The sequence below is a fragment of the Acipenser ruthenus genome, chromosome 12, assembly GCF_902713425.1.
Source record: "Acipenser ruthenus chromosome 12, fAciRut3.2 maternal haplotype, whole genome shotgun sequence".
Lineage (NCBI taxonomy): Eukaryota > Metazoa > Chordata > Actinopteri > Acipenseriformes > Acipenseridae > Acipenser > Acipenser ruthenus.
The window spans coordinates 2,894,559-2,914,674 of NC_081200.1; the positions used below are offsets into that span (position 1 = coordinate 2,894,559).

At 38.5% G+C, this 20,116-nt stretch overlaps 2 protein-coding genes across 3 annotated transcripts in view; one reads left to right on the forward strand and one right to left on the reverse strand.

Moving 5' to 3' along the window:
• The window catches only part of LOC117417076 (26S proteasome non-ATPase regulatory subunit 1), a 44,459-nt gene that overhangs the window by 14,576 nt on the left and 9,767 nt on the right, over positions 1 to 20,116 (reverse strand). Inside the window, exon 17 of the mRNA XM_034028800.3 lies at positions 544 to 658. Within this exon, the coding sequence (XP_033884691.1) occupies positions 544 to 658 (115 nt within the window). The remainder of the gene's footprint in view (positions 1 to 543; positions 659 to 20,116) is intronic.
• LOC117417077 (5-hydroxytryptamine receptor 2B-like) lies at positions 5,941 to 19,284 on the forward strand. Of its 2 annotated transcripts, none has more exons than XM_034028801.3 (4): positions 5,941 to 6,628; positions 7,893 to 8,646; positions 11,357 to 11,557; positions 13,882 to 19,284. In XM_034028801.3, the coding sequence occupies exons 2-4, from the start codon at positions 8,217 to 8,219 to the stop codon at positions 14,805 to 14,807; spliced, it is 1,557 nt and encodes a 518-aa protein (XP_033884692.3). In that variant the 5' UTR covers positions 5,941 to 6,628; positions 7,893 to 8,216; the 3' UTR covers positions 14,808 to 19,284. The 2 variants fall into 2 exon arrangements, with proteins under 2 accessions (XP_033884692.3, XP_033884693.3); XM_034028802.3 differs by having other exon boundaries at positions 8,167 to 8,646.

Below are 20,116 nucleotides of genomic sequence, written 5' to 3' on the forward strand. Positions count from 1 at the left end.
ATTTCTTAGCAGACGCCCTTATCCAGGGCGACTTACAATTGTTACAACATATCACATTATTATTATTATTTTTATTTTCTGTTTTTTTTTTTTTTTACATACAATTACATTATTTTTTTCATATAATTACCCATTTATACAGTTGGGTTTTTACTGGAGCAATCTAGGTAAAGTACCTCAGGGGTAAGCAGCAGTGTCCCCCACCTGGGATTGAACCCACGACCCTCTGGTCAAGAGTCCAGAGCCCTAACCACTACTCCACACTGCTTGGCATGATTTCAGTGCTCCTCCTCCCTACAGTGCACTTGTTAATTAGTTCAGTGATCTTTGTTGCCCCTTTCGACACCTCACACTGTAGTGATTTTATTTTTTATTTTAGTTTTGGTTGCTGTGCAGTTGAAACCCATTCCACTATGATGTGATATTTTGTAAAAACCCAACTGATCATGTGTTCAACACTTTTTCCAGGACACTGTATATCCAAGTTAATTAACTGCACGTTCAATGCTGTGTGCGTGCGAGAGAAAGAGGGCGAGAGCTCACCTTGTTTCCTGTTCCTGCACAGCAGATGCCAAGGGCCATGGCTGCCCCACAGCGCACATGGGGGTTATAGCTCTCCGACAGCAAGGACACTACGCTGGGACACTGCTCAGGGGTCCTGCAGGAAAACAAAACCTCTTACTAATCCACACAAATATTTGGTTTTACATTATCGCAAATAACCTTCCAACTTGGTGGCCTAAACAAGGCTTCCAACAGCTACAATGATCAGTTTTTTTATTTCTGAAATGTCAAAAATGTTACAGGCAAGCTAGTGGACTTAAAACTTGAGACATGCATTTTTAAAATCATCGCACTGGACTCAAGCAGCTGGCTGGCGATCAAACTAGTGTGGTTTGTGTAGCTTTGTGGTTAGAATGCAATACATGTGTATTCTTGAGCACAAGCTCAGACCCTCACACTTGACAAAGTTTAGCTTCAGTAGATAATAGCATTTGACAGAAGTGAATATACAGTGTCCACACCAGGAGAATACTAGGACACTGCTATACAACACCTGACAAGCCCCAACCCCCTAGCAAAACTTCAGACACATTTTTCCTATATCTGTAACTAAAACACACCAAATATAATTTTTCACATTCTTTGGAATCCATGAGCAAATGGAAATGAATCAGGATTTGGGAGACTATAAATATACAGGATTTCCTAAATATTTTGCTTCCATGTCCCGTTACCACACATTTTATGCAAGACTGTACCATTTAGTGTTAGCAAAGGAGTAAACACTGGAAAACGATAGCAGCTCGATTTTAGGAAAACATGTTGTATAATAACACATGTTTGCTGCATAGTACATTTTACTAAAATTAAATATATTAATGTGCACTTAAAATATAACAATTATGTTACTATTTATTTATTTATTTATTTTAAATGTGTTACTGAAAAAATGAAATGACCAGGCAGGAGCTTGTGTTTCTAAGATGATTTCAAAAGACCTTACCGAGTTCCCTGGCATTCAGTGCTAAAATTACATTGGGAAAACACTACAACAGAAAACAAATGACTAATTCTATCTGCAGTCTACAAAGTGCATATTGCTGTGGAAATGGAGAAATTGTATGAGATTAAGCCGGTTGCAAAAACGACAGAAGCAGATAACAAAATGTATTCCTTTTTTTTTTTGAACCTCTTTCAAGCTAAATTGATACTCCTGGTTAAAATACCTTACACCTTTTTCAAGAAATCTAATCCATCAGACCATGTCATACTGCGAACAAAAAAGGCCCAACACTTCTTAAACATTCTGATTAGAGAACTAAAAAAAGAGCAAAGCTCCAAAACACATTAAATCAAACAGAAGGGAACAGGTGTTGACTGACAGGTAAAATATTAGCTATGTTTTCATGGACGTCAGAATCTAGCAATGACGACTCTCCAGTCTACAAGTTTAGAACTGCGCTTGGACAAAGGAGGCTGCAAACAGAATTAGCACTGTTTGTATGCTGTGGTGCGTTCCTTTATTTACTGTAAATCAAAACTTTTTGTGTGGGACAGTGACTGTGTGTGTGGGACAGTGGTGACAGTAACTTTGGGTTATAAAGGGTGCTGTCCAAAACACACATGTCCCACAAAAAGAACTCAAGATTGTACTACACTGGCCCAATTGAGAGGTCACAATAATGCGAAGATGAAAAACAGCTCTTGCCACTCTCCATGCCCCTTTGTGTTTTTACCATTTAAAAATAATTTGGCCAACCTGCATTCCTGCCCACTGCTGTGAATCAACCCATCCATTCCCCCCAGGGCAAGACTTACTAGTCCACTGCCTTAGTTAATTGGCCCCCATTACTCCTGTACTTCTTTCATCTTCAATTACTTGCATTATTTCCTTTATTAGATTTTTTTCCAGTGTCAATAAGCCAAAATAATACAACAAAATATACTCCTTATGTCTCAAACCATCTGGCTTTAGTTTTTCTTCGAAAACGCTCCGACTCAACCAGCTGTTTCAATAACAGTCTTAGTTTAAACTGTTCAATGGAGGGTTTTTTTCAACATGCCTCTTCGATGCAGGAGTGGGGAAACAGATCCTGACCTCTCTCTCTCTCTATAGAAATAAAGTGAAATGAGCGAAAAAAAAAAAAAATTGGGGGGGTTGGAATGGCTTCTAATTCTAGCCCATTAAAAGATGCATAAAACTCTAACAACTTCATACCTACTTGATTATGTATGTATGTATAAATTAATGTCTCTTGAAGGCAATAAATATACTATGTCCCCATTGTGCCGTGACATAGTAAGCTAGCCTTGTACTTGGAGCTGCTATTCTTTTTTTTTTTTAAACTGGGGAAGCATTTTTTTATTTGATAAAACAAGGAGCCCTGAAGCACATTCCTTGCAGAAGCGACATGGCAATGACAAACAGTGGATTATGGATTTGTGTTATGTGGCTTCTTTCAAACATCTGTTGGCATGTAAAACAGAAAGGATCCATTGTGCATTGTAGGCTGGCTCTTTAACCATATTCTATTTTGAACACATTGGAATACAGACTTGCAGGCACTGCATTTTTGTAGTTGGATTATGAGTGCAGCTGTCAATATAAATATATACTACCCTATGCACTGCTGCTGAATGAAACTGCTCAAAATAAAAGCCATGTTTTAAACAGCAGCCATCACCACATACTGCAAGCACTGCAATCCACTCCACTACAAGTCTTCTCCATTACATTTCTTTCTGATTGACCTCTGTTTATTTAAAGCTACTTTATACTGTACTCTGTGCTGGCTCACGGTTTTGTGTACATCAAATTATATACATAAAAAAAGCCTATATAACAAAACCTTTCAAGTTCCTTAGTAAAGAAAAGTCACTTTTAAAGTCGTTTCACACTATACACAAACTGCAGAGTTTGCATATTTATTTTCGTCCCACTAGACAAAAGTGTGTGTTAATCATTTTGCATGGTTAGGCAGTGGAGTTTATCATTTTGGTATGGCTGGTACTTTATTCAGGTGTACACAACATCACTGCACTGTCCTGAAATCCATCCTTCCCCTGGCTCTCCAGAGCTCATCAGCTTGTCTACCTCTTGCAACCTTCAATTCATCCCAGGTTATCAGGACTGGGAATGTTACAAAGCACTACATGTACTAGAAAGGTTTACTTCTTTTTAATACTCCTGAGAGAAATGAATAGTTGCATGCGATTTTAATTACACATGTCCAACAGGATTATCCAAAGCCTGTGTGTTGGTAAATCCCTTTAGAAAACATTTAGCATGTTATCGATGGTTGAAGGTAAAACGGTTTTGCTCCAGCAAATGTAACAGTTTAACTTTCAAAGGCATTGTTAACATTCTTATCTCCTGTAATACAAAACATGCTGGGCTTTTTATTTTGTAAGCCGAACTTAATCCACTCACCACCTAAATCAACTGAACTTTGAAAAAAGTTATGTATCCAGTTAATTGGCTATTTCTGCTCAAAGTTATGTGCAGCAGTAATAAAATGAGGAGGACATTGAAATAAAAGCAAAGTCTATGCACTGGCATCGCTCAACCTGCCATGGGGATCTCCTTTATGGGAAACAGCCAGTCAAACAGTGCCTCAATAAATTGCTTAATTACTCAGCCCATTAAAAGCATGTTGGTGGAAGTGGCAAACCGAAACTGGAAAGTATTATATCCAAATTCTGAAAAAGACTCCAGATGCTTAGTCATCAGATTTATCTGTTGTCTTGCTTTCTTATGCTGACTATTTCATTTTTCACAGAACATTTTAAAATCAGTTCAAATTAATGGCACGCCAATAAAAAGCAGGTTTACAGGAGACTAGAGCCTTCTCACCCTGCCTGCCAGCTCTTTACAGAACTCTCAGTTTCCATGGCTCTCACACAATACACTAGTGATCCTCACATACCAATTATTTAAGGTGGCATTTAACTGTTTGTGCTTTCCTGCTTCAAATCAAAGGAATCGAGTCCTCATTGCTCTTGAAAGGGAAGCCTGGAGTGTATACTGGGGTTGTATTAGAAACACCTTTACAGGGCAATTGTGATGTAGTAGTGGAGGCAGCCCTGACAAGAACAAAAGATGAGTTCACTTTAATTACATGAAGGCTAAATCCTTCATTTGTATGCAACCGAGTCCAGTCATCATTCAAGTGATTATGCTCCAAAGCAATACACGATGTATATCTCCATAAAGGGTCTCGACCCCCTAGTTTATTATTAAAAAGCCTATTCAATCCAGCATTAACCCTCTTCTCAATACCCACCGCCAGCTGGCTATCTGCATTTTAAAATTAATCACAAACAGCCATCACAGGAAGGAAGGTCTGTGACATTCCGACAAATCTGTGTCAGGGGTTGGAATTATTCTGGCAACTGACTGGCAAAAATAAACTGTAAACTCTTAAGGGATCTTTTTGAAAATACACCATCTAAGAATGCTATTCTGAAGACATATTATTGTTATTATTATTATTATTATTATTATTATTATTAATTATTTTAAACTAAACAATACTTATTCTTAGAAAAAATGGTTCGCCCTATATTGCTTTGAAATAAATCACCACCAGAACACAATCTATAGGACCTGACTGATCTCCACACTGGTAATGAGACTTCAAAGCCTTTAAGCCAGCTGCAGTTCAGCACTCTGTGGTTTCACTGAAAACATTCTTAGCGGTTGATAAATGGACTAGATAACATTAAGAGGGGGCAGGACGAAGTGGAAGCCCAGCCCTAGAAGGGTTAAGTGTGCGGAAGAGAGAGACAAGGACCTTGGATAAATCTTCACAGGATACATAACTCCTAACCGTTCCCATTACAGAAGGAGCAAAATTGCTTGAGGTTTACAAAACTCTGTGTTGTGTCACCTCACATTTGGTGATTTATTTGAATGAGAGATCAATGAACAGAAGGATAATTAGAGCTTATCAGAGCCTGGGAATGTTCCATGAACGAGGCCCGATGCGGAGCAATTTCAGTTGTTTATATTGCTTAAAAAATAAATATAAAAAATCGTCTGATTCGTAGAATTAACAATAGAAGATCAAAGTTTGGAATCATAGAAAAGCTTTATATGCAGCGTAGAGCACTGATCAAACAGATTATCCAACTAAAACCAGAATAGTCTTTTCACAAACAAACAGCAAAATATACATGGCTTGAATACTATCTACACCCACTCACATGAGAACAAATGGGGTTATCAATTCATAATGTAAAAACAAACAAATAAATTATAAAATCACCTATTTTTATAGAAAGGTATTAAGTGCAGTCGGTAGTCTGAATCCAATACCTTTCTAATGGAAAGGGATTAAATTCACTTTTATCTTCTTCAAAGTAGAGTTGGCAACCGTCACCACAAAAACGACTTATATTATTTAAAACCAACCGTGTGTGTGTGCTTGGATACCTGTATTGAACTGTGTTGTAAAGATCAATAGCTTAGACTGGCGAAGTCAACGTACTGTATTTGGGAAGCAGTCCATTTCCACCCCTGCCCCACTTGTTCAAGGAGAGTATGAAGCAGAGAAGGACGTGTATAAACAGCAGGTCTGCTGTGTTGAAGGAAATCACCTCCCAGAACAGCTGGCTTCATTCCAGCTGCAAGACATTCATCTGTTTTCTCGCAGCCCGTTGGGGAGGAGAGAGAGCGCAACGAGCAAGAGTACAGCAAAGCTCAGTCTGTCTGCTGCAAGTTTAAAACCTGAGACCACAAAAGGAGCCACGCAGCCAAGCTTAGTGCAACCACTGAATGAGCCACTGAAAATAGAAAAAAAAACAAAAAAAAAAGGCGGAAAGGGGACACAGAAATAAGCATACATACGAGACACTGGATTTTAAAGAAATGTTAATAACAGACATAGGAAGAGCCGTGATGTAAAACCAAATCGCCTAACTTGTCAAGATTCTTGACCATGGAAAAAGTTTAAGCAGAATGTCTACTTACAAGACAAGGGAAAAAACTGCTTGACCCATAAAAGACATTGCGATATTCTATCGAACAGAGAAGTGGATTGCTTGGCTTGCCCACACTCACTGGATTGATTTCAGCACCGAGAGGAAGAAATGACGTGGCTCTGAACTTGAGTATCGCTTACAGGTAAATACGTCAAAAGAAAAAAAATATATAGAGGAATTTAAAAGATGTATGAGACTATAGTAAAGACAACATTCAGAAAGATGTTCGGATTAAATAAAATACAAAATTAGGTCTGCTGCTTTCCTGAAATTTATACTTCAGTGACAATAAAAATAATAAAAAATGTTCAATACAGTATTTATACTACATGATAATTTTTGTTTTATTATTTCAAACCATCAAAGTAACAGGTAATGTCATTTGCTATGCAAGTCCCTTTTCAGACTGTTAATCTGTGTGCAGATACTACAAGGGTTATTCTTTAAATACTGACATTGTTTAATAGCTCTTTTAAAAGCAGGGATAAGTGACATGGCTATTTTTATTTAGTTTAAGTGCTTAATAAATAAATAAATAAAGATCCTAATTGACAGATTTGTCTCTGAAGCAATGTTACATATTTGACACAATTGACACTGTCCATAGGCGGTTAATAACACAGTGAAATTACTGCACAGAACACCACTTTTCAGACAAGTCCTCAGAATTCGGGATTCTTAGCTTTGACTTTTCTGCCTGGTCCTAGGAACAAGACAAGTGCAGTACAAAATACAAAATCCCTTTACCGGTAAATAGGGCAAGCCACTAATAACAATATTCTAACAATATTTTGCGCTTGCGGCCAGCACACTGTAGCACAAGATTATTAGTTGGGATTTTAGACAGAGAATCCAAGGAGAGCACAAAACTGAATCAGAGAGCCAGGCTTACCTGTTAGTTAGCAGCTGTTCAAAAGACAGATCGAATTACATTAAACCAGGAATTCAGTCATGGGGCCCAACTGCAAGTTTGTTAATTTGTTTTGTTTATTTGTGAGGTCAGTAATGAAAATGTTGAACTGTCCAGTGTGTGGAGTGACACTGTTTGAATCAGAGATAAAATGTAACCACACTACACATACAAGGCATCTAATTAAAAAAGAAAGGCAAATAAAAGAGATATTAAAAAACTAAATATCCTAAAAGTACATTTATATAGATTTTAATATAAACAGATTTGTATCTGTTTTTGTTTCATATTCTGACAGCTCTCATGTTTGAGCACTTTGACAAAATTGGTTCTGAAAGAGACAGTTACTGTAAGGTTTTTTCAGTAAGCGAGGACACCAAGATATAATGTTTGAAACCATTTATGTTTTGTTTTAACTGAATGTTTAGTCATTTGAACGGTAGGTTTGGTTCGTACAACAGTATTTGAAATGTTTTTCCTCTACCTCTGTATTTAGGAGAGAAGCCTGGCCTCAAACAAACAAGAGACATTTCCCAGATACGCTACACAGTGGCACTTGAAACAAAAACAAACCTATTATTTTCACACAACAGATTGCACATTAATAAAAAAAGAAAACATTTCTGGTGTCTCTATTTGGAAATATAGCACAGTGACGACTAGGAGATTACGGCTTAATGATGTCACGCAAAGGAAGTCATTAAACATCAGTAGATTTTTATTGTTAAATCATTACGGTTTTGGTTCTGGCTTGCCCCCTCTCCTTAAAGATTGAAACCCAGCAAACTGCAGCCCCCCTTGGACCGTGGGCCCTGTGACCATGCTGGCTAAGCCCCAGGATACACCGGGACCAGCGAAGACAGGTAAACACGTGAACAACAAAGACATGTCAGAGCATGGCAGCAGCATCTCTCTGCAGGACAGCCAGATTCAGTGGCCTTTCCTCCTAGCTGCCAACGTTTCGGGACAGGCCAACTATTCAGAGTCCTTCCAGCCATCAAGGCTGAGTGCACTGGTGGGGGCGCCGGGGGCTGCCCAAGGAGGAGGAGGAGAGGATCTGTGCTGGGCTGCCCTGCTCATCATCGTGGTCATCATCCCCACCCTTGGAGGCAACATACTGGTGATCCTGGCTGTCTCACTGGAGAGGAAGCTGCAGAATGCCACCAATTACTTCCTGATGTCGCTGGCGGTGGCAGACTTGCTGGTTGGGCTCTTGGTCATGCCCATTGCTCTCACCACTGTGCTCTTCAGTAAGTATGCAACTGGTGCACAAATGTGTGCGTGTGTGTGTGTGTGTCGTGCATGGATCTTCAGCTGCAAGGCGGGATATACTGATCAGTCATATATATAATAGAATTATTAAAATAGTGAGTTTCCAGTTTATTCATTATAAGAAATTGAATAGAACTGGGTTAGCAGAGGGTACAGGATAACTGAACACAGCCTACATGGCGGACAAGAGAGTTTTGTTTTATTTATCTTTGGGGCGTTTGGTGCGCAGCCCAGATGATCAATAAGAGCAAGCAGACAAAAGATTAACCACTTGTTATAGCGAAAGGAAGTGTAGACTAAACGTCTGGTAGCCGAGGGGAGCCAGCCATGCCGATAACAGAAAGAGCAACATACTATATTAACACCACAATAAAACAGGGAGATCGTTATGTTTAATAGAATTAATTAATTTCAGTAGGTTTCCAATATCTGAATTCTTAGTTGCGATGTAACTGGATCAATATATCCTAAAATAATATGTTTACAGTCCCATACAAGACTTTTCCCATTTCTTCAGCTTCTTCATTCCCATGCGTATTTCTTGACTTTTTTATAACCTTGTTTCATTTCTTTTATTAAAAAAATTGAACGCTGCCTAAATCCTTATTAAACCCTATTTAATACACAAGGTAAGCCTTGTGTGGAACCTTTTCTTTGAGCAAGAAAAAAAACTTATATATAAAATTACAAACTACCGAGACCCCTACACCCAAGAGACGCGGTCCTGCTAATGCAGAGTGCATCAGCATTACAAAGTACAGTGCTGCTGGCTGGTTTCTGTTGACCTACAAAACTGCAACAATGCAAGTCATCCCAGTCTATAAACGTTTAAGCTCAATTACCCCAGCAAGGAACGTTTATTCTGGTAACCTGTTTTCACATCTGGAGGTTTTGCTCCGCTTTATGTTCTTTACAAAAATAAATAAATAAATAAATAAATAAATAAATAAATAAATAAATAAAGGCCTACCGGGGAAGTTTCATATAATGGAGCTACTTGTTTCTGGAACAGTGATTTGTATTAATTTTTCCAAACCAAGCTGAAAAAATGAATAGAGTTATGAATTTAGGTATGTATTCAAACCCCTTGTTAGGTCTTCTGCCCTCCGCAAAAATACACGTTTCTCAGTCTTTTAGAATTCTGTACTTATTTGAGACTTGATTTTATATTATACAAAGTAAAATCTCCCTTAACTGAGTCAAGTGGATTTAAACAGGCCCTCTTATAAAGAGACAGCTGGTACCAACACAAGTAAAGAATTTTTTGTTTTTTGTTTTTACACTTACAAAAAGGAGACTACAATGTATTTTAAGACAGTATTTAAAAAAAGGCCCTAAATGTTATCTTGTGTAATCTAAAATCAAGCCTGAAGAAAGTACATAATTCTAAAAGATCAGAGATGGGGACTGTGATACAAGACAAACCCAGCTGCCAACCACAAACGTAGCGTTGATGAAAACAGCTGGCTCAGATCACTGCCTTTGAATTCCGAGCAACTTATCTCTTAAAAATATCATGTCTCATTACATATTTTTACTTGTATTTCAAATCATAATACATTTAGGCTACATGTCCTGTTGAAGCCTGTCATTGGGCTGTTTGTTGGGTTTTGCTTCCAGAAAAACAAGTTTCACCAGGTACAGCTAAACACAAGCTAACAACATTACTTTTCAGGTAATGCCTTCAGGACTACTACATAAACACGGGTTCAGATGAAAACCATTACATGTAACCCAAGCTGCCAATGACACCTTTCCTAGATCAGCTCACCACTGCACGCAAAGCAAAAAACAGCAAACACGCCAATTAAAACAGATTTCAATTGGCGCATTTCCAATACATATAGGCTCAAACATGTTTCAGGTTTTGGTTAAGTTCACTATTTGTGCACTGCATACTCCACCTTGGCTTGGGGTTGATTAATTGTCTCTCCACACCGGATAATGAAGGTTAGTGAAAACACATGGCTCAGTACAATACACTGTGCATGGATAGAGGTCTACTGGGTGAAATAAATTGCTTTCTTTCAATGGCTTTATCAATGTTTCTAACTCTATAGACCCATTTATAACCTGCCGCCCCCTAATGCAGTGTGCCCTTCCACAAGGTGACTGTAGAGCTCCATAAGCAAACGTCACTTTATCAAACCATTTCGTTTTTTTACACAGAATTGAAAGTTTTGGTTCAAGTTGATAAACAAAATGTTTTACCGTCAAACTTAACAATTTCCAGTGTACTCTTGCCCGATTACTTAATAAATGGCACTTGCAAGAAAGAACCCAGTAAAAAAAACAAACGCACAACACATTCGGATCATTACATTAAGTGGTCAAGTGTGCCATCTACTGAGCCAGCCACCAACGAGGCTCCATGACAAAAAACTCAAAACTAACAAAAAATATGCAAATACATCATCTAAAAAGCATCTTAATGCAGTTGCCTAAATCCCTGGCTATTGAGACTAATCTACCCACAAAGTGTACAAGTGCAACAACCCTCAACTGCAAGAGACTTCATATTATAACTTCATATGTTTCTGGGAAGATCACAGGTTTATCTAAACTCGCATTGTATTTATTTGATAAACATGTAAGTTGAAACGTCAGACACTTGATTGCAGTGCCTGGCATATTCCTTAGAACTGGTCAAGTGACAGCTTCCTCTCGATCTTGTGCTCTGTGTTTCAGACTCCGAGTGGCCTCTGCCCACCTCGCTCTGCCCTATCTGGATATTCCTGGACGTTCTCTTCTCCACAGCCTCGATCATGCATCTCTGTGCAATCTCCCTGGATCGCTACATTGCCATCAAGAAGCCCATTCAGCACAGCCAGTTCAAATCAAGAGCTAAAGCCATGGGCAAGATAGCTGTGGTGTGGCTGATTTCTATAGGTAAGAGGTCTGATCCATTTAGCATATGCATGCATTTGTGCCAAAACCAAATAATATTGCATAAATACTGCCTCGTAAAAATACCTGGCAATTTCACGATCTACAGACCTCTGTGGACCTGCATTTGACCTGTTAGGGTTCATTTTCTCAGAAAAAAATAAAACATAAACACAAACAATGTGTGAATGCAAGCAGGGTGGATTGGTGGATTTGCAATGTTTAGACAGAGACCTAATTTGAGTTGACTTTAGGGAAAGGTACTTCAGAGCTGGGGGATTGCCATGCGGTGGTTTCTAGGAAAGGAATTAGGGCAAGGTCAAGGGGGTCAAATCTCCTGCTCTTGTGTAACCAGCAGCATGCTGTCATTTTTATTATTACTCTCACTGAGCTATGCAGGCAGGGCAGTGCTTTTGGATCATTATAGCCAAACACTCAATAGGAAAGATAACTAGTTAGTGGCTTCCACACATTGAAATAGGGAATATTTACTTAGCTATACAAGGAGAAATAAACCATAAGGCCATAGAAAGGAGAATACAGTCATAGAACCTTTAAAGTTAAATGCAACTCTGTATTTACAGAGCAATAAAAAGTTACTGCTAGCTCAACAGTGTAATTAAAAAAAAAAAACACAGGTCCTCTTTTGGGAAAATTTGGGCAATATGCAGCCAATTAACAGTAAAATATGTTATAGGGAAATGAATAATGCAAATATGTTGTCCATACACACAATCTCAAACTTAACCCAGGGGTCCGGGTTGGAGCTCAGTCCTCACTGGCCTCTTTCTTGAATACAGGAAGTACAGCAGTTGTGATACCATGTTGCTTAATATGCTTGGGAACCATTTAGAGAGGGGCACAGTACTGGGACATGCGAGTCAGCAAATTGAACACCCAGAACTCGGGAATACTGGAATCTTGCAGCAGGCAAAGTACATCTAAGATTAAGTAAGCTTTAATTCTGGGTTCTCTACACAGTTGGTGTACGTGGACAATACTAAAGGATGTTTATGATATAAATCAAGATCTAGATCACTTTATATAATTTTATGAATCCTCCAACAAAAGGATACATATTGTGTGTAAGGAAAGCATTCCATCTAAAACACTGGCCATGGTTCATTGAGCAACATTCCCATTATCTAAACATCACAACGTTCACTACACCAGTACTGCAATTACACCACCAAGCAGTTACACCACCAAACCTGTAACCCTGCAGGTACCAAGCCTATTAACTACGTAATGCAGGATTGGTGGAAAAATTACTCACTTAAAACATATGCAAAATGCCAAAAACAAAAAGAAAAGAAGCTATATATATTCAAAACCTATACTTCACCCGTACCTACTTCATGAATCATTCGGGAAAGTATACTTCATGTGTGACTGACCAGTTAACCCTTTATATTATATAAAAAGTACACGTTTCACAAATAGAACTGGCTGTTATACTGGATTGGACTGCCCGAACATTACTATTAGACGTTGCCTACAGCACCTTGGCTGTGCTTCACAGGACCCAGGATAACATCACTGTTTTTGTTGCACCTAAGCCCTCAACTCACTACCAGGGAAGGGTTTCTACCAGTATAGCCATCTACAGTCCCATCTTACCTCAGCAATTCACTTTATTTATGATGCGTTAAGCCAGATATCACTAACTAGAATACGCAAGACAATTAACTTTAAAACGGAGATGCTGAAACTCAAAATAAATATACATAAATACATAAAGTAAAATAAAGGAACCCAACATTTAGGAAGTCAATAGCTGAAACAAAATTGTTATCAGGCACTCATGATGTTCTTTCTATTTTAATAACAAAACATGTTTCTTTATTGTGTATTTACAGTACAACACAAACATTTTACTTTCCCCCTCTCATTTACCAGTCCCCTGGCACGCCACTTTAGTGCCTGCAAATGAATGGCAGACTTTTTACATCCCTCTAAATCATACGAAGGTCGGTTTCTGGATGAATTTAAAAACACCCACTCTACACAAGTAGAAACGTTTAATTGAGAAGTTAATATAACAATTCTAGATCTTAATACAAAAATCGAATTAAGAAAGTGCCTTAAACTAAGTAGGCAGTTATGCTAATTACATTTTCTAATCCCTTACTCCAATTAAAAGCAAGAAAAATCTATACCCTTCATTACCAATTAATTAACTAACAAATCACTGTAATTAAGAAGGTAGAACATAGGTCAGTGCAACCCATTCTTACAATACTAATTCAGCATGTTCAGCAATGCAGAACCAAGACACAGGCAGGTCACATACTAAGCAAGTGAAACTGTCCTCTCTTCTCTTCCAGGAATTGCAATTCCCATTCCAATCAAAGGCCTTCAAGATGAATCCAACATCTTCAAAAACAAGACATGTCTGCTGAACAGCGATCGGTTCCGGGAGTTCATTATCTTCGGCTCTACAGCAGCTTTCTTTGTCCCACTGGCCATCATGATGGTCATCTACATGCTGACCATCCAGGTTCTGCGGAAAAAGGCCTACCTGCTCAGGTTCAAGACGCACCAGCGCTTCACTAGATCAACTGTGTCCACCATCTTCCAAAGGGAGCAGCTGCCACCAGGGTCCTCACCAGAGCAGGTGGCCATGCTTGACAGCTCCAGGAAAGAGAAGGTCCAGCCCAACGTCCGCGTCAATAACAACCACACCACCGGGGAAGAGATACCTATCAGGAGGATGTCAGCCATGGGCAAGAAGTCCATGCAGAACATCAGCAATGAGCAGCGGGCTTCCAAAGTCTTGGGTATTGTCTTCTTCCTCTTTGTAGTCATGTGGTGCCCATTCTTTATCACCAACGTAGCCTCTGTGTTTTGCAAGACCTGCAGTCAGGAGATTTTAGGCAGGCTAATGGACTTCTTTGTCTGGGTAGGGTATGTCGCCTCCGGCATTAACCCTCTCGTCTACACACTCTTCAATAAGACATTCCGGAAGGCTTTTAGCCGATACATCACTTGTGACTATGGTGGGTCTAGGCCACCCAAATTGCATCGCAAGACATTAACCAGGATCTCCTTTCGCTCATCCATGGCAGAGAACTCCAAGCTCTTTATGAAGCATGGCATGAGGAACGGTATTAGTCCAGTGCCCTACCAAAGTCCACTGCGCCTAAGGCCTGCACCAACATGCATCCAGTCTTCCACCACTATCCTGCTGGATACCTTATTCTTCACTGAGAACGAGGGAGGCAAGCAAGAGGAGCAGGTCAGCTACGTGTAGCCGATTGTTAGTGCCACTGCAATCACCTTTCTTGCAGAAGAGGCAACTCCCAGGCAAAAAGGCATTGTTACAGCCAGGACTTCTGCTGGTTATGACACTATGTGTCATCCAAATGATCTGAAAAAGAAAGGCAGGCCCTACTAATCTTCCACTGTAAGGGACAGATTTTAGGCACTCTGACTGTTCCCCCCCCCCCCCCAAAAAAAAACTAAACACAACACAACACACACACTGTATTGGGGGGGTGAATTGCCTTAATAAAAGCTCCTGTGACATTTCCTACAGACAGTGCTATCTTACCAAAATATAGGAAAATAATTGAAAATGAAAGATTCTTATCCTAGAAAGGACTGGGAGTTTGATATTTGACTTTTTTCTTCAAAAGCCAACAGCCTGTTTAATTATTAGTATAGAAACAAAATATGCTGGTGTTTTTTTACAGGAGATACGGCACTTAACATCACTACCAATCAGGAGGAGGTGTAATCCTGATCTCCTATTCAATTCCATGGACCTATAATCTCCGGAAAATATTTTTAAAACAATCCTAGCTGTGATCTTGGGTGCCGAATTTCTTTTTTTCTTGTAGTATGGATACTGAATTAATGGAAATAAAACACCAGGATCATAAGGGACATTTTCACTAATGCCTGAAAACTTTGCTTGGGAAACATGAAAATAGGAGTTGAAGACAGACCTCATTCTAGTGTTTTTTCTTTCTTTCAAAAGGAGGTTGCCAAAATAAAGATAACTAACAAGATATCTGTCCCTCTGTCCCATAGGATTTTGGTATAATGCAATTCTTTAACTTGGTTTTTGTTTTAACAAGGACAATAAAGTCTGCAAGAACAACAAAGCCTCTATGACTAAGCTCAAGCTGTGCTTGTTTTAAAACATGCATGTTTTTTTTCCCCCTCCCATGCCAGAACACATAAACATTGTTGAGCAGGGGTTTATGATGATAGCCGTTTAATATCTATAGCGGAAAAAGAATAATTAATTAGGCACGTTGTCAAGATCAGCCTTTGGTTTGCAGATGCTGTATCTGCCTGTGGGAAGCACATCAACATTTGAGCCACTGATTTCTTGGGCACTCCTTTGTACACACATTTGATTAAGACACTACCTACAAGATAAAGTAATGACATTCAAGACTACAATCACAGTCTGTGTCCCCTCTCTTAAAAGAAGTTCTGGAAGCAACTGTTGCAGTGCAGGAGTTTATTGTAATTTCACTGCAACTTTGGGCATTAATTAAACTTGTATAAATCTGTTGTATGTCAGGCACCACAATGAATAAAACAGCCTAACCTTTAATAATTAACCCTAACTAAAGTTTTAAAGGGGATGCTTCAATTAATTTGACAGATTTGTCAGTTAGTGCCGTCTACATAGACGACATTAAAGACCTCTGGAAAACTCCAAAGGTCAATTGAAGCGTGCTACTTATTTCGACCATTAACTAAATTGGGGTTTGGTTCAACCCCTGTTAAACCATTAATTTGGTCTAAATTAATAGACCAAATTAATGGTTTAACAGGGGTACCAACGTACCAAACACTTAACCAATTAACTGGTTTAACAAGACCCATTTAGTGGTTTATTTTAGACCCGTTTTAAACCAGCTCTATTTAAAAGACGTATGCTGCAAAGTAACCTTTCCTTGCGAATTCATCTACAGCCAGTACACTGTATCTTGTAACATTGAACATGCCTTTATGAAACCTTGTGGTCTAAATTAAGATTAATTTTGAGGTTTGAACCTCATTTAAGTTGCAATTGACCAAGTGTTTAGGTTTGTGGGCCATCAAAGCAGCAAGTTATAAGCTTTCCTGAGGTGTCGGATACCGACAGTCTAGTACAGCGCCCTGCTAAACTCCCACCCCAAACAAGAGTTAAGCAAATGCTGAGTGGTAGACACCCAGAGTTTAAACCCGGGAAAGTTTCGAAATTCTTGGAGCTAAGGATTTACTCTAAACACAGGGATGATTTACAACCGGTTTATCTTACAGCCCATCGATCAACTAAATATCGCACAGCCTTTTTTGGATGAAAAATAAAAGGCCCACAGTTCCTCTGCTTGGACGCTGTACTGTTTAATATGGCTTTACATGCGACGGGTACATTGAGATATAAAAGACGAAGTATTGGTGTTTAGAAACAGATAAAGGAGAAAAGTACGAGGACTCGAAGGCTAACCAGAAGCACACTGTGTTTCTACATTGTACTACCTTCTCGTGCTCACAGTGAACTGCGTGAGGTTGGCTCTGTAGACAATGCTTGCGAGCTTCATTTCCATGTGACTCTTCAGGAGGCTGAATTTGAAGTGCCTGAAGTGACATGCTCAAGCTAAACCAGCATGTAAGTGCAATAAAGACTTTCTTCAATATAAATATTATTTCTCATGCCTCCAGATGTCATATGCAATTGTTACATGCATGCATTCAAACTGTAAGCATGTGGTGATAATATATTGTGCCAATCATTTTAATGAACTGAGCCATCCTGCATGAAAGTGACATTGTAATCGTTTGCCTTATGGAACCCATATGGCCCATTCGGGTGACTTTAAATAATGTAATAAACCAAGCAATTCCAGGATGCTTTAGCAGATCTACAGTATACAGAAGCTGTTCCCTTTCACCTTTCAATCATTCATGCTGCAAAACTATACAAAACACAATTACACTAGATTGTAAGTGCACAAGACAACTCCCACCCTCCCTCCCTCTTGGGACAAGCTCCCCAAATGGTGAATACAGAACTCAGCACAGATGCCAAAAAAGGCAACACTTGGCCAAGCACTCCAGGGACAGCACAATTCCAACAGTCCTCGCATTCCTTCCAGCTCACTCTCAGGACTGCAGCAGACTGATCAATCTCAAACACCTACATAATACTGCACAAACTCAAGAGTGGAGGGTTTGAGGACCAGGAGATCAGCTCCAGCAAAAACTGAAATTGTATTTGTAACTATTGGTAAGTACGCCTCAGTCAACTCCTGCTGCTGAACTGGGAATGAATCCCAGTCGACCTCAGAAAGACAATTATTAGCTCTCAGGCATCAAATCTATAGTGTTCAATCTGTAACTGCGTGTTTACACAGGACCAACAGCCAGAAACAAGCATGTCGCCAAACAAACTTGAACTAAACAGTTATTATACAGCCTTTACACATACTTACACTATTACCAAGCACAAGTTATTCAGAGCAATAAAGTAGGACTCACCCAAATAACTTTCTAACAAGCATGTCACTTCAAAACAGAGGTTTACAAGATAATAAGATGTCAAGCTAAAAAGGGCTATCCTAGTTCTATGCAGAGTTGAGTGATTTGTACGGTTCTTCAATTTACTAGCAAAGACGAATTGAGACTACACTTCAATGCAGTGTTTTTTTAGTTACGGTTTGTTTTTTTAGTTATATAGTTATGATTTGTTTTATTTTAGTTAGTTATTAGTTTAATTGTAGTTATTAGTTAACTAAATAGAATTTTAGTTATTTAGTTATTACAGTTAACAGAGTGGTAATGACCTTGAAATCTGTTGAGGCAAAAATAACTTGGGTAATGCCAGGCTCTGCACCTCTTCACAGTACACTCCTTAAGATAGCCAGCCATAAAATGTATTGATCAGAGATTACCATTTTGCTGTACAGCCCTCCACACACTTTAATACTAATATCAAATAGATTCTGTGTGCTGGAAACATGTAGTAAAAAGCAGGTTGTTTATTTCAGCTTGATTTGTACTTAATTTACAAAAGCTATATTTAGTTGTTTGTTTTTTTTACATTAAACTTGAGGAAAAATAATTAAACCGTTTAATTTGCAGTTGTAAATGATTAAGTAGATGCCTGATGAAAACAAGACATATAATATATAAACAACTTGCCTGAATCAATGGACAGAGAAAAAAAAAAAAAGTGAATAAAAAATAAAAATAAAACATTTGCCTTTTTTCTGTACAATACAAAATGTCCTCGACACTCAGGCTTTCCAAGAGATTGGAAAACACAAAGAAGTTGTAGTGTCAGATAAATCTTTCATGTGCTAATTTAACAGTCCCTATAGGGAGTTCAAATGCTTATTTTTGGTTGAAAATGCTTTATGAATATGGACCACATTGAAACAAAAACTCATTAAAAATGTACATTTTCCGCAAGATAAATTCTCATTCCATACATGTAAAATAGCACTCATTTTGTTTGATTAACTCTGATTAAAGAATTTACCAGTTTTTTTAATCTATTTTTTCCATTCAAGCAGAGAATGGGTGAAATCAACCTTTGTTTTTTTTTTAAAAAAAAAAGACTTTTTATGCCATTGAGAAATGTCTCGTATAGCGAAACCCCTTTATCATATTCAACATGTTACCAACATTGTAATTGAAATAATGTTTGGTCACAGCTGATCTATACATATAGATAAAGATCCAATTGTATGTAAAAATAATGTGATATCTTGTAACAATTTTAAGTCGCCCTGGATAAGGGAGTCCAAGAAATAAATAATAATATCCTACGCACATTTAAAAATGGTCTCAAATAAAACACAGCATATAAAATTGTATTACAGACTTTTATAGCATAAATTTACAGATAAAAAAATTATATGCACAGAACAAAACTAGAGCTAGTTGAACAGCTAGTTTTTTTTTTTAATTTGCTGTTGCTTATAAATATATGATCTGTGTAGTCCAGTTACTGCTAGCAAAAGCAGCAGTCCCCAGAGATGCAGTTCTCTTTTTGCTCTCATATTTTAATCAAAACTTTACATGACTTTCCATAGCCACTTAGATTTGCATTACCTTCACTTAATACAACTATACTGTCATTTTTCCAAACAGTACATTAGAAGCAGCCTACCCTTTCCTGCAACGGAAACTGTCTATTTTGTGTACTGTCACCCTGCACTTAAATCCAATTAAGTGTATCGGTCCAGGTCCCCGATGTGATTATAAGCTTGTTTCAATTTCAAAAAGAAAACTGGACAGGATTTATTGATTGACAGCTAATAATCACTCTGGGCTCTTCTCACCGACTGGTAGATATGGGCATCCAGGGCGGGTTTAGTAACCTAGGAGATCTCAACTGATATTGTTAAGCGAGTGAACATTTTGCGAGTGTCCAAAATGAATAAAAAAAAATCTACAATAATTACTGCAGCGGATTGTGTACAATAATTTAGCATTCTACTGGTGGCAAACTATTTGGTACAACCTGCAATGTTTCACCGGATGTCATACGTCGAGCTACGATCCAGCGGCATTAGACAGCAATCAAAAACGAGAAAGGTTGCGGATAGTGCA